This window comes from Panthera pardus, unplaced genomic scaffold, assembly GCF_024362965.1.
Source record: "Panthera pardus isolate Hobbes unplaced genomic scaffold, ASM2436296v1 HiC_scaffold_13, whole genome shotgun sequence".
NCBI classification, from domain to species: Eukaryota; Metazoa; Chordata; class Mammalia; order Carnivora; family Felidae; genus Panthera; species Panthera pardus.
In genome coordinates, this window is record NW_026526688.1 from 118,931,420 (window position 1) to 118,945,013 (window position 13,594).

Genomic DNA, 13,594 nt, shown 5'->3' on the forward strand with positions numbered 1-13,594 from the left:
GTCGGACGCTTAACCGACTGAGCCACCCAGGCACCCCAGAATACATTCTAGTTATATCCATGTTGTTGTAAATGGCAAGATTTCATTCTTTTTGATTGCTGAGCAATATTCTACTATATGTATATATACACACACATACCACATCTTCTTTAGCCATTCACTAGTTGATGGACATTTGGGCTCTTTCCATAATTTGGCTATTGCTGATAGTGCTGCTATAAACATTGGGGTGCGTGTGCCCCTTCAAATCAGCATTTTTGTAATATATGTCTTTTAAGAGGAATAAGACTATGGGATACCATTCCAGATGTTTGCTGTCTATCAATTGATCTATTTTTAACAAAGCCCAGAAGCAGGAAGTAAACAGATCTTTGAGGGGCAGCTCAAATATACCACAAGTCTGTATACCCAAGTCAAAGGAGAACTTAAGTCCATTATTGTAGCGTATTTCCTTTTACTTCATAAACAGTTCTAACAGATTTAATTATTTGGCTTCTATCAAGGATTAGAATCTTGTGCCAAGCACTTTACCAATGATACAATAGAAGAAAACTAGGCATTAAACAAATAACTAAACAACTAATTTTTGCAATGAGTGCTATTAAACAGCAACAGAAAAAAACACATTATCTAGTTGTGGGGAGGGGTGATGGCGAAGAAACTGATAGAAGAGCAGTTATAGAAAAGGGCAGAGGTTAGACCAGATGAAAGGAGAGACATATAAGCCTTCTAGGCAGGGGCCAGCATGTGCACAGGCTTCAATCAGAAAGAATAACCTGTTGGTGGAACTGAAAGACACCCAGTGTGACTGGGGTGTAGAGAATGAAACATTAAGGTACAAGAAGAGATGCCAGAGGTCTCTGGTCCAGGTTACTTACACAGGTCTTTTTGGGTCACTCTGAGGAGGCATGGGTGATAATCTGCAATATAATGAGAAAGTGACCTCCAGTGGAGGATTTTAAGCCAGGGCCTGATGAGATCAGATAGCATCTCTGGCTCTAGAGCAAATAGGGAAACCCAGTTTAGGAATCTATTTGCTATAGTCCAGGCAAAAGATAATTTTGGCATGGACTAGAATGGAGCCAATTGGGATAAATATAAGGAGATAAATTTGAAAGATTAAGTGTGAGGTTGGGTCCACAGACCTGGATGACCAAATAAAGGAGAGCAAGGCCTCTGGGATTGGTCCCCAGGCTTCTCTCTGCAGGAACTGGATAAATGCTGGTGACATTTCCTGCAACAAGCAAGACTATAACTAGTTCAGAAGCATGGTGTAGTATTTCTTTTAAAATAACAAAGGTACATTAAAGATTAGTCTATCCAGAAGATTAATTTGTCAAGTTATTGCTGCAAGGTATCAATAGGTAAACCACTCTGGATGATCTCACTTATTCATTTGAAAATCTGTCACACTCTAAGCTTTCTTTTCAGGACTCCATGATTACAATTGTTCAATTAATGCGACCTCATTTCATTTTCTGAACTGTGAAAATAATCAAAGCAGGAAGCATTAGGTGGGAATATAAGTATGATAAAATGGTAAATTATAACAAACAGGCAAAGGGTGGGGGGGAGAGAAAGAGAGTTGGGAGTGCCTGGGTGGCTCAGTCGGTTAGGTGTCTGACTTCAGCTCAGGTCATGATCTCATGGTCCGTGAGTTCGAGCCCCACATCGAACTCTGTGCTGACAGCTCAGAGCCTGGAGCCTGCTTCAGATTCTGTGTCCCCTCCTCTTTCTCTGCCCCTGCGCCACTCGTGCTCTGTCTCACTCTATCTCTCAAAAATAAATGTAAAAAAAACAGAGAGAGACAGAGACAAACCAAGAAACTGACTCTTAACCATAGAGAACAAACTGATGGTTACCAGAAGGAAGGGAGTAATGGGATGGGTGAAATAGGTGATGGGGACTTAAGAGTACACTTGTTGTGAAGAGCACTGGGTATTGTATGCAAGTGTCGAATCACTATTTTGTACACCTGAAACTAATATAACACTATATGTTAACTGTACTAGAACTAAAATTTAAGATTAAAAACAAGACAAAGTGGTAAATTATATGTTGTATATATTTTACCAGAGTTTTAAAAATTTTTAATGTAAGTGTGAATAAATTTCAGGAATTGAGCAGACTTACAGTCTCTTTTTTTTCCCCCCCTACTACATTCAAGCAATAATCATCATCTTTCCAGTGAGGTCAAAACGTGGAAGGAAAGAATCCTTAAAAGAGAGGCACACAAAGAAGTTACTTGTGAGAATTCTCCACAGTCTCCTAAAATGACTAGAACAGCTTCCAAAAAGAGGCCACATACACCTTCTCAATGCAAGGAACGGAATTTACAAGATCCTGTGCCAAGGGAATCACCAAAATCTTCATTTTTTGATAGCCGATCAAAGTCTTTACCAACACCTCAACCAGTTCGCTATTTTGATAACTCGGGTTTAGGCCTTTGCCCAGGTAAGTAAATATCCTGGTTCCTTAGAAATCAGGGGATATCTGTCAGAATTTATCTTTAATTTGTGGTCCCAAAGAGCAAGTTTAGACAAGATGTAGTTGAGCAAACTATGGTGCTCAACTTGATTTGGCATTTCTGGGGTGAGAAAGTTTCTCCAAAGCATGGCACTAATGTGTATTGTTTTTTACCCCAAGCTAAGTCTTTATTCTGCCTCTTAAACCTTCAGCTTTTCCCTAAGAGAAATAAGCAACTCTGTTAAAAACATGAAGACACTACCCTATAAACAAAACTTACCGAAGAAGCCCTTCTTATCAATTCAGTTGGCCAGTATTTCCAATAGCATTATATTCATTTTACACAAGCCAGATCATAGACTTATTCCACTTATTAATTCAATCAGTCAGCAAAAAATTTTGATCTCCGACTATGTGTCAGATACATTGATAAGCAAAACCAGACATGGTCCCTTACCCTACTGGAGCTTATAGTCCAATAGGAGATACAGTAATCAAGTAGTCAAAAATAAACAGGTAAAATTCTAGAGTATAAAAGGCTATGAAGCATATTAATAGGTTTTTGCTGCAGGAATATTAAGGAAGTCTTCCTTGAAGAAGGAAACTGAGATCTAAGGTTAATGTGAGTTTCCTTAACAAAGAGGGGAGGGAAAAGTATTTCCGGCAGATACAACAGTGACAGCCCAAGGTAGGAGGGACCATAACCAGGGGAAGCATTAGAAGAAAGATGGTATGGCCACAGCACAGTTAACACAAGCTGCTGTGGTTGGAGGCCCCGAAGGCAAAGAGGAGAAAAGCCAGGTGTGTGGGAATTTGTAGATTGTATAGAAGAAGTCTTTGAGAGATTTTAAACAATATAATGGCAGGGGATCATAATGAGTTATAAATTTTGAACACATCACCTTAGTTATATGGTAACCAACAAATAATAGGAGCAAGAGTTTATGACAGTTGTCTAAGCAAGAGGACATACTAGCGTGGACCTGAGCAGGTTCAGTAGAGCTAGAGAGAAGTGGACGGACAGGAGAGATAGGGGAGTCAAAGCAGTCATAGGTGCCTGGCTAGATGGTGGGAGGGGTGCCAGACACAGAGGTGTAGAGCATTGCAGAAGAAAGTCTGTAATACTGTGTTTCTTGTAGTCCATCTCACCACACAGCATTGATTGTGTGTGTGTCCAGAGCCTTTGTGGCTGCATATCTGCCTGTCAGAAATCCCATTACACAGTTGTAGAAATCTGCAGCAACAAAATTGTACACCTAAGGAAAGCAGTTGCCAAATCATTTTTGGCCCCAAGTGAAGGTTGTGGATTTGTGAGGAACTCTACTGTGTGACTTTAAAAGAAATCTGTCCATTCTCATCAACTTTAAAATCAATATTAGATAAGTCCTCAGTCTTAAAGTGCTCTTTGGGATATAGGAAGACATCAATTTGAAAAAATGTTTAAACTATTCATTTTATGGAATAGTATTTAACAAACATTTAAGGACCTGCCATTAGCTAACACTTACATGGAACTTTTGCTGTATATGCATACATGCTATTTTAGAAGAGTCTTCTGAAAAACCAGGAAACTCTTAATCACCTCTTGATTTTATCTGATAATGCCAGAGACACATGCATGATATGAAACCACAAGTAGAAATGCTTAAGTCTTTTTATCAATATATGGATCACTCTGGTACTATTTTTAAGTAAAATAAATAAGAGAGTAGGCTGGAGGGACACCTGGGTGTCTCAGTGGCTGACTCAGTTAAGTGTCTGACTCTTGATTTTGGCTCAGGTCCTTATCTCATGGTTTGTGAGATCAAGTCCCACCGGGGCTCTGCACTGACAGTGTGGCACCTGCTTGGGATTCTCTCTCCCTCTCTCTCTGCCCCTCCCCTGCTTATATATGCTCTCTCCCTCTCTCAAATAAATAAACTTAAAAAAAAAAAAAAAAGAGTAGACTGGAATAATATATAAGTCAAAAAACTGACCAATTCAGCCTTAAAGGACATAGTCCCAGCCTGAATTAGTAAAATACCATTCTAAGAAAATTTTAATGCTTTTATTTTGAATTAAAAAGATAATTTAAAATTTCTCAACAACTTGAGATAATTGCAAAGACCAGGTATGAGAAATTTACTTATATGAATATAATCATTTGAAAATTAATATTGTTTATAAACAAACGCAACTGAAGTGCTTTTTAAAGGCTCAAAGTTTTCCAAGGATGGCTAAATAGTCTCCAAAATTAATAGTATTTGTTTAGTATAGCATTTTTTTTTCCCCTAAAATTCAGGCAAAAGAAAATCAGACTCACTCTGTTTGATTTCACTTTGAATCTCAAACTGATGAATTTCAAATGAGACTTTTTTGCTTCTTGGTTTTATGTTCAAAATGGTTTTTCTAACAATTGATTTTGTGAGAAAATGGGGAATAAACTTCTCCAACTCTGATGAAGTGAAATATACCTTTATAATGACCAAACATGAGGTTAATGACCATATTGTCATTTTTCATTCTTCTTATCTCTGCTGTCTTAGCATTGTTTACATTTCCAATTCTATTAGAATTCTGTGTAGTTTTTTTAATAAAATATGGTTACTTTTGTTTTTTTTTTTCTTCTTGTTTTTTCTCAGAAGAACAAACTGCTGGAGCAGAGAGAGTGGGTCCTCAGCCAAGTCTTTGGCACACCTCCTCAAGAAAAGATATGCCTGAGTGCAAGACCCAGTAGGCTCCTCTACTGTCACTTTCCTGGGGGCCCAGCGTTTCCTGCTGAGAAATGACTGTGCTTTTACGTTATGTGCCTATCCCTGGCAATGTTACCACAGTCCAGCATAATTTCAGTTCAGTTTTCACTTTGCCACTAGAATTGGAAGATGAAGGAACAGGAGATTAATGCATTCCAATAATTTGGAATGACTGATAGCAAAACCTCCTTGAATGTGGTAATACTTTAGAAATTGAATTGTTTTATTTATTTATATATTTTATACAGAATAAAATTATTGAAGGAAATTTCCAGTCTTTCCATGCATATACAAAATGTATTCATCTTTATTAATGTAATGTTTTACACATGACTTAGGTAATTCTAAGGCCTAATACATAAAGTGTCATTTAATTAACATTATGAACTACTTTTTAAGTGCCTTGAACATTGAATAAATGTTTAATTAGTGGTTCTGAATCACAACTTTATGTAATATTGATGGTTTCTTGGTGGGGTATTCAGGGTATATTTGGCTGTACTCGTTTGGTGACTTGCAGAATTTTGCTACAAGAATATATACATGCTTCCTGGATTTAAGTTGCTAAGGGACAGCAAAGTGCTGTGACCTCTTTATTTTCTAGCCTGATCTTTGTTTTGCTATAATAAATACAAAAATTCTCTTTGTTTTTCTGTACCCACCCACTCCCTATACAAGAACTCTAAATTGGTTGATTTGTTATTAGACTTTGTACTGTGCTGCATTTTACTCCCAGAGGTAAGAACTTCATACCATTTATCCTACCCTTTTATTTCAGACATGAGGAAACAACACCTGAGTTTCTATCAAAGTAGAAAATCTTAGAAACCCAGAGTCCCCACACATACATAAGGCATCTGTGGATGGGCTTCATGCAGTCTGTAAGACCTCTGAAATTCTATGTTAATTTGTATGTAAACTCATTTTTCTAGGATACTTGGGTCCATACTTCTATCATATTCTTAAAGGGATGTGTCATCCTATAGGAGGTTAAGAACTATGGTTTTAGAGAGCATCTGTTACTACTTTTAAATCATAAGACTTTGAAAAATCACATAAAACAGCAAGTTGCATAAGGTTTAGAACAGTTAGTGATTTCAGTGCATTCTTGGCTCTTTGATAAAATTCATTCAAAGGAAGAGATTGTGAATTACATCATAGCCATCATTTTACAATCTATGGATGGATATTTTCCCTTAATATACTATCATAGGCATTCACTAGGGCTAAGGGAAGGTGTCCCTTCCAATAACTGTCTCCCCCGAGCCAGTCCCTTCGGAGTTGTTTCTCCTTTCCACTCTTACCCCAATAAGACACTATAGCAGAGCTGCAGATTTGTTTCTTGACAATGTCTGCTCCTCCACTGAATAACAGTAACTCAAGGTAGTAGGTTCACCTGGATAATAAAACTAAGTCCATTACACGTAATCAGTCATCAGGTATCCAGTCTAGTAGAATATTGCTCAATTCTAGAATTTGGATGTCCATTTCCTTAGATTTGGGAAGTTTGGGGCCATTATTTCTTAATAAATTTTTTGACCCTCTCTCTGTTCTGGAAGCCCCATAATGCATATATTGGTCCACTTGCTGATGTCCCATGAGAACCTTAGGCTTTCTTCACGTTTCTTTATTCCTTTTTCTTTGATTCTTTCTGCTCCTGGATCAAGTCTTGCTATTGAACCCCTCTAGTAAATTTTTTAATTCAGTCATTGTATTCTTCACGTCCAGAATTTCTGTATGGTTCTTTTTTTATAGTTTCTATTTCTTTGTTAATATTGTCATTTTGTTCATGCATTGTTTTTCTAATTTCATGTAGTTGCCTATCTGCATTGTCTTGTAGATCACTGAGCATCTTTAAAACTATTATTTTGAATTCTTTGGTAATTCATAGATCACTTTTTCTTTGGCGTTGGTTTCTGGAGACTTATTTTGTTCCTTCGGGTCATGCTTCTCTTTGTGTGTACATGTGCTTTCTGATTTTTTGCTGAGTTTAATGTATTTGAAAAAGCAGCCACCTCTTCTAGTATACAGATTGCTTCACACAGGGGAATGCTTACACCAGTCAAACTGGTCATAGATGCCAGAGGTCTCTGAGAACTTTTATGGGGATATGACTTCTCTGGGCTATGTGTATAATTTGCCAATTTCTTTTCCGAGAGCTGGATCTCTTGCTCCCTCTGGTGTCTGTCTGCAGTACAGCATGTTCTTTAATGCAGTAAGAAGCCACCAGCTCTCCTTTGTTCTCATTAGCCCCCAGGCGTCCAAAGCATCTCAGCCCCCCATTAGCACCCCAGGTAGATAAGACAGATGTCAGTCTTGGACATCCTTCCGAAAAGTTGGAACACCAAGCACATACTCTACTCTTCCTCCTCTCTCCCAAGTGTGCTGAACCATTCCGGTCTCCTTCTGGGGCACTGCAGGCCGTCTAGTGCCAACTATGCCAGTTCCGTCAGCACTCCCAAGTCAGGCAAGATAGAAACCAGTCCCTTGGGCTGCCATATGGAAAGAATTTTGGATGAATTTTCCACTCTTTTCTTTCCCCCTACTCCCCTGGGGAAACCAGGAGCCAGAGGCTGAACTGTGCTAGCTTGGGAAAGGGGTGGGGTGGGATGGGTGGAGCCACAGGTGAGGTGAAATGGCTCTTGCCCATTTCAATGCAGCTGTTCTCAGCTTTCTCCTTACCAAGGGTACTGCAACTTCTTAACTGGCTTAGTTAGGTTAAGAAGGTATTTTGGTTCATTTAGTGTTTTAAATCAGTGTCTGGGGGAAAAGAGAGGTGGGACTCCCTTTTCCTCCATGTTGTCGACATCTCCCTCAGAATGTTGTTAAACTCTTGAGATCTGAGTTTCAATATCATGATGAATGGCTGTGAAAGGATAATGACAAAAGTCAACAATGAAACATGCAAGAATGTTAAAAAGCAGTAATATGGTCAGAAAACACTAAACTGGCCTGAAAATAAAGCCAAGACTGAAGACAAATAGATTATTGTTCATAGGAAACATTTTCTTGAGAGCCTGGCAGATTTATATTCAAGAAAACTGAGAGCCTGCCATTCATACTAGGCAAATATTTAATGGTCGTTTACTGTGTGCCAGTCACTGGTCTGGGCGCCAAAAGATACTGTCTTGGTGAAATTTATGTTTAGTTGGAAAACAAATTACTGTATGCTGATTGCTATAATATAAGGGTGAAAAAGATATGGTCCCTAGCCTTGAAGAAATTTAGTCCATGGAAAATACAGATGTGTAAGCAAATTTTTACAACACCGTGTTACTTAGGCTATCACAGAGTAGGCATTATTGTTGAAAATCTGGGGACAAAGGGGTCAGAAGAAAGTTGCACCAAGAAAGTGTTAGAGTTGGCCTTGATTAGAGAATTCTCATGTCCATATAAAATCCGTTCTAAAATCCTCAAAAGTTAAAGGAAAGACATTGAGGCAAGGAGCACAGCTGGGCATGATTAGAGATTATTAGACTCCATTAGAAGCTACCGTAGGCAATGAGGGACAGTTTTACCAAAAACTATATGTGGATGTATGCAGAAATTAGATCAGGGATTTTTTAAAATCAAATTTTGCCATCTACTATAATTGAATTTTAATCATTAATGTTTATTAAGTAAAAATGTAACAAATGCGCTGGAATCTGTACGTGCCTCTAGTCCCTCCTCACATGCCTGAGGTAGGTGCTATGGTTACCTTCATTAACAGATGAGAAAACTGGGGTTTGGAGAGTTGTTACTTACTCAGCTAGTGAAAAGATGTGGGGCTTGCCTTGGTCTTTCTGACTCCGCAGTCTTTGTTCTTAACCATCATGACTGTTATGAAGATACTTGGTTCCAAAGACAAAAAAACCTGGAGAAAAACATAATCTAATGAAGTTAACCTTTTCTCATATAAGGAGCACAGAGGAGTTAGTCTAGGGCTGCGGCACTGAGGCTGTCTTCAAGCCATCAGGTTCCTTCCCTTACCGGGCTCTGTCCTTAATGTGTGCCTCTGACCTCATACCAAGTCACAAAATGGCTGCCATGTCCCAAGGAATATTCGCATTCCAGGAAAAAGCAAGGAAAGGGCAAAAATGGAAAGCGTTTCAGAGTGGCCTTGCCTTTCTATCCAAGAAGGAAGTCCTCCTCAGCTTGTGTTTCCTTGGCCAGCACTAGCAGCAAAAGAGGCTGGAATTTGAGAGTTTTGTTTTCCGACCTTTATAAAAGGCAGAGGAAAGTGAGGTGGGTGCATGTTGAGTAAACCAACTTAAATAGTACATGCAGAAAATAACCTACACAATCACCCTGCTCAATTACACACCTGATAAGTATGAATGACTAAGCCTAGCACACATGACCTCATCCTTTCTTTTCAATCTCTAATATCTGTTCTCTTCAGCCGAGCTTGATTTTTTTTTGCGCCTACCCAACATGTCCTTCCCTTTCAAGCCTCCACATCTCCTCCACACTGTGAAGCTTGAAGTGTTGCCTGGACCCTGCCTCCTTAAGGTAGTCAGGATGCCTGCACTCTGCCACTAAATATGTACTAGTGTTAGAGTAGACTGTGACGAAACAACCGTAACTATGCCTTAAAATGAGAGAATTTTTATTTCTCTCCCTCAAAACAATCTTGGTGAAGGGCCAGGAAGGAAGCCTCCACTATCTTAAATGATCTAGGGCCCTTCGATTTTATTGCCCTGCTCTCTTTCATGTGAAATTTCTTACTCATTAAAATTTAAATATCCTAGAAGAGCGCATAATAGACCCCAACAAACAACAAAGACCCGTTAAAGTGAAGCAAATGATTTCCACATCCTAAGTAAGCTGTAAGCGGGCTTTTCCAGTTTTCACCTTCTCCTTGGAGTTAGCAGTTCTAGATGAGCTCCACTAGATGGCAGCACACGCACGTATATAGTATGCAAACGTGAGACTCCTTAAAACTGAACGAAACTACAAATCCCAACATGCATCTTTAAGCGCCTGACTTGCTCCTGCACAAAGGTCTCAAGTTTGTTGCTCGCACGGGGATCTGGAGGACGGCGTCCACTTGCTGCTCTAAAGTAAGATTTCCTAATATTTTTTAAATGAAATTTTAGCCTGGGAAAAGAAGAGGTTTAGATTTTTGCTTTCTTCTGCAAGTTACCTATTTCAACATTAATCTTAGCAATTAGGTCAGTTAGGTCAGGGTAAGGGTGTGTTTTTAACAAGTTTGAAACTCTGGTATATTAGTTTTTCAATGTGCTTTTCACGTTGGATTTTACCATTTAAGGCCACGTTTGCACTCATTTTCCCAAATAAATCCATTTATATGGATTTATATATGGATGTAGTTTATTCTAACAGGTTTTAGCCCCAAAATCTGGTCCCAGAAAGCCAACGCTAGCTAGGGGAGATATCGGAGTGAGCAAAGTGGCTACTCTGTGCTCCAGCAATTGCTCAATAGTAAGTGCTTCTTTCCCCTGGTGTCAGAGATTCCTAGGGACACCTTTGGTGTGTGCCTTCAGTGTCATGTTCCTGAAGCCAGCAATTGACAGAGGTGTAAAATAATCGCTTTTTAATACACCACGCCCAGGATTCGGGGGAGGGGGGCGGAGGGGGGTGGAGATGATTGGATTCTCTTACTTTCTATACTATATATGGTTATATCTCTCAACTTTTTACATGTTTAAAGTGAAAACGTATCACTCGTGTAAGAATAAAGACAAAATAAATAGCGAAAATCCATGGCATCAGAGTAGGTCAGGCAGTGTAAAAGCTCAGTTTCTCTGGCGCATGACAAACGCAGATTTAATACGAGAGTATCAGTGAGACTCTAAGCAGGTCCCTGGAGCGGGTTGTTCGTCTGGCCCTCGGAGAAGGAAAACTCCAAGACAGAGGTAAACGTGCAGGAGAGTTATAAGGGGAAATGCTGGTGTGAGAGAAAACGAGAGGGAACTGGCCGTCAGACCACGAGGGAGCCCCTCCTCCCTCCCCGGGCAGGAAGGCAGTGCAGTGACTGGAGGGTCCGCAAGGCCCCGGAAAGAGCCCCGTGTCCCCCAGAAAAGAGTCAGCTTTGGTGGTGGTGTGCACTCGCGCCCAGGTCTCACAGCGTGCGGGTGGGCGTGCGGAGACCGCGAGAACCACGCGAATCACGAGGTCCTCTCCTGGACCCGCAAGCCGGAGGCCTAATTCGCGGCCGCGAGGCAGGGCGCAGACCACATGATCTCTCCGAAGATAGGGCACTGGTGACCAGGCCTTGTGTCACGTCTCAAATGCTTCTCTCATCCAGCCCCCCCTTCCCATCCCTGCTATTTCACGCCCGGCCCTTCAGGCCCCCGCAGCACCCTCCCAAGGAAACCACCCACTCCCCAAGGTCTGCTCCAGTGATCTTTCCAAAATACATGTCTTCTTGTGTTGCACTCGTTTCATCAGTCCTTCAGTGCCCATTATCCACAGGAGTAACTGGCCGCTCAGCATTCCGAGCTTAGATAAAGTGTGAAGGCTTGATTACAGCAAAATGCCAAGGTTGGCAGAAGACAGCAGAGATATATTCACAAAGATAGCACTAGATCATGTGAGCCCTTTAGGCAAGACTAGCTAGTTACCTGTATTTTTTTAGGCAGGTAATTGAGCAGTGAGCGTGTAGGTTATCTGTACATGTACTATTTAAGTAAGTTCACTGGGTACCCACCCAATTACGCACCCCTTCCCCCAGCTTTTCTCTTAATAGAGGCCAGAAAACAAAACTCTCAAATTCCTAGCCTTTGCTGCTAGAGCTGGCGAGTGAAATGTAGGCTGAAATGTTTGGCAAGGGCTTCCTTATTGGCTAGAAAGTGAGGACTCTCTGAAAGGCTTTTTTGGCTTTTATTTCCCACCACCACCCCACCTTTTTTTTTTTTTTTTTTTTTTTTGCCTGAATGCTGATGAGATGCCTTGGGACAAAGTAGTCATTTTGTGACTTGGTGTGAGATCAGAGGCAGCCATAAAGTGCAGCAAGGTGAGAAAAGACGCCCAGGTCCTTGAAGACAGCCTCAGTTGATCATCGTCTGACTCTTAACCACCCCCAATCTCGTCATGAGCCATTCCTCTTATCCCAGAATCTACAATCCAAGCACCAGATATCTTATGCGTATCTTATTTTCCCGATGTCAGAATTTCTCAGTCTCCAGTTTGAAAATTACTGATGGTATCTGATAAAGCGTCCCTACTTTAAGAGAGGATCAGCGGCATTGTGGAGTGGAATTTCACATAGCAAAGGAGTCGGGAGGATTGAGCTTAGTTCTGGTTCTGTCATTAACTGGCTCTGTGACCTTGAGCAAGTCAGATCAGTTTTCCCCTCTGCAAAATGGGAGTGTTGGACATGATTTTATTTTTCCAGTTCTTTTGTTCAATGACTCTCTGAGGCCAACCACTAAATCTTTCCAAGGGAGAAGGAAAAGCCATGGACAATTGATAGTGCAAACCCCAACAAAGATTTATAGCAGAGAAATTGGGAAACAGCCCCAAGTAGTAAGGACACATACAATGCCAAAAAAAGTGTGTATAGAGACAGTGGGGAGGATGGTGGTGGTAGTGAGGGGAAGGACTCCTCCCCTGCTATATCAGTATCGGAGGCTGTCTTCTCTAAGTAGTGAAGAAACCAAATGGTAGGTTGAAGTCCTGTGTCTGTCTGTTGCCGGTTATCACTTCAATGGGTTATGCTAAATGTTTTTGATTTACAAAGCTATGTATCTAGAGTCAGCATTCTTGGAGAATTCAGTTGATGGACTATCTGTACAGAAATGCTGCCTTTAAGTTCATTCTAGGTGTCACTGCACAGGACCACATGCTGCAGTGTAAGCCATTAAATACACATGTCTCTAGATTGAACCACAGGTTCCATGATGGGTCGACTTGATGGGAAGATCATCGTCCTGACCGCTGCTGCTCAGGGGATTGGGAGGGCAGCTGCCATAGTAAGTTATTATTTCTTGTTAGCTTACTAACTTTTGAGGTATTAAATTATGTGGACACAGCCCGTGGTTATTTAATTCTGCTCTCGTTTTTGGTTGTTTTTGGCGTTGATTTTGTTTTGTTTTACTTTTGTGCTTCTGTTGTTTGAAGTTACAAAAAGAAAACTCACTAGCCTTGACCCAGGGCAAGTGAAGGAATGAATACCTCACATGTTTATTATGCGACATCAATGATAACCTTGGACTCTGAGAAACTTAATTCTCTGCCTCAGTTTCTCTGCACGATAATATATTTACTGCAGGGGACCTACAGGAATGTATTGCTTTCTGTAACTGTCAATTCAGATGTAGGACTCTAGAGATACAAGACTATCAGGTTACTTTCACCTTCTAATTTATATCAACTTCTTGTGCATTATAACCCACACCTGAACTCATTAATGCACTTACAGTATAATAGGGTATGGTTTGACATTTATG

At 40.4% G+C, this 13,594-nt stretch overlaps 2 protein-coding genes across 9 annotated transcripts in view; both read left to right on the forward strand.

Annotated features, from left to right (window-relative positions):
* The window catches only part of CENPE (centromere protein E), a 79,349-nt gene extending 73,705 nt beyond the window's left edge, over positions 1 to 5,644 (forward strand). For 6 of the 7 annotated variants that reach the window (XM_019416235.2, XM_019416263.2, XM_019416272.2 and 3 more), the window contains 2 exons: positions 2,168 to 2,454; positions 5,088 to 5,644. In XM_019416235.2, coding sequence (XP_019271780.2) covers positions 2,168 to 2,454; positions 5,088 to 5,182 — 382 coding nt within the window. In that variant the 3' untranslated portion in view covers positions 5,183 to 5,644. The remainder of the gene's footprint in view (positions 1 to 2,167; positions 2,455 to 5,087) is intronic. The other variant, XM_053901369.1, reaches the window with a different exon arrangement.
* Positions 5,645 to 10,130: 4,486 nt separating this feature from the next.
* The window catches only part of BDH2 (3-hydroxybutyrate dehydrogenase 2), a 28,653-nt gene continuing 25,189 nt past the window's right edge, over positions 10,131 to 13,594 (forward strand). Inside the window, exons 1-2 of one of the 2 annotated variants that reach the window (XM_019416219.2) lie at positions 10,131 to 10,243; positions 13,026 to 13,117. In XM_019416219.2, the coding sequence (XP_019271764.1) occupies positions 13,043 to 13,117 (75 nt within the window). In that variant the 5' untranslated portion in view covers positions 10,131 to 10,243; positions 13,026 to 13,042. Of the gene's footprint in view, positions 10,244 to 13,015; positions 13,118 to 13,594 lie in introns of those variants that run through there. The other variant, XM_053901373.1, reaches the window with a different exon arrangement.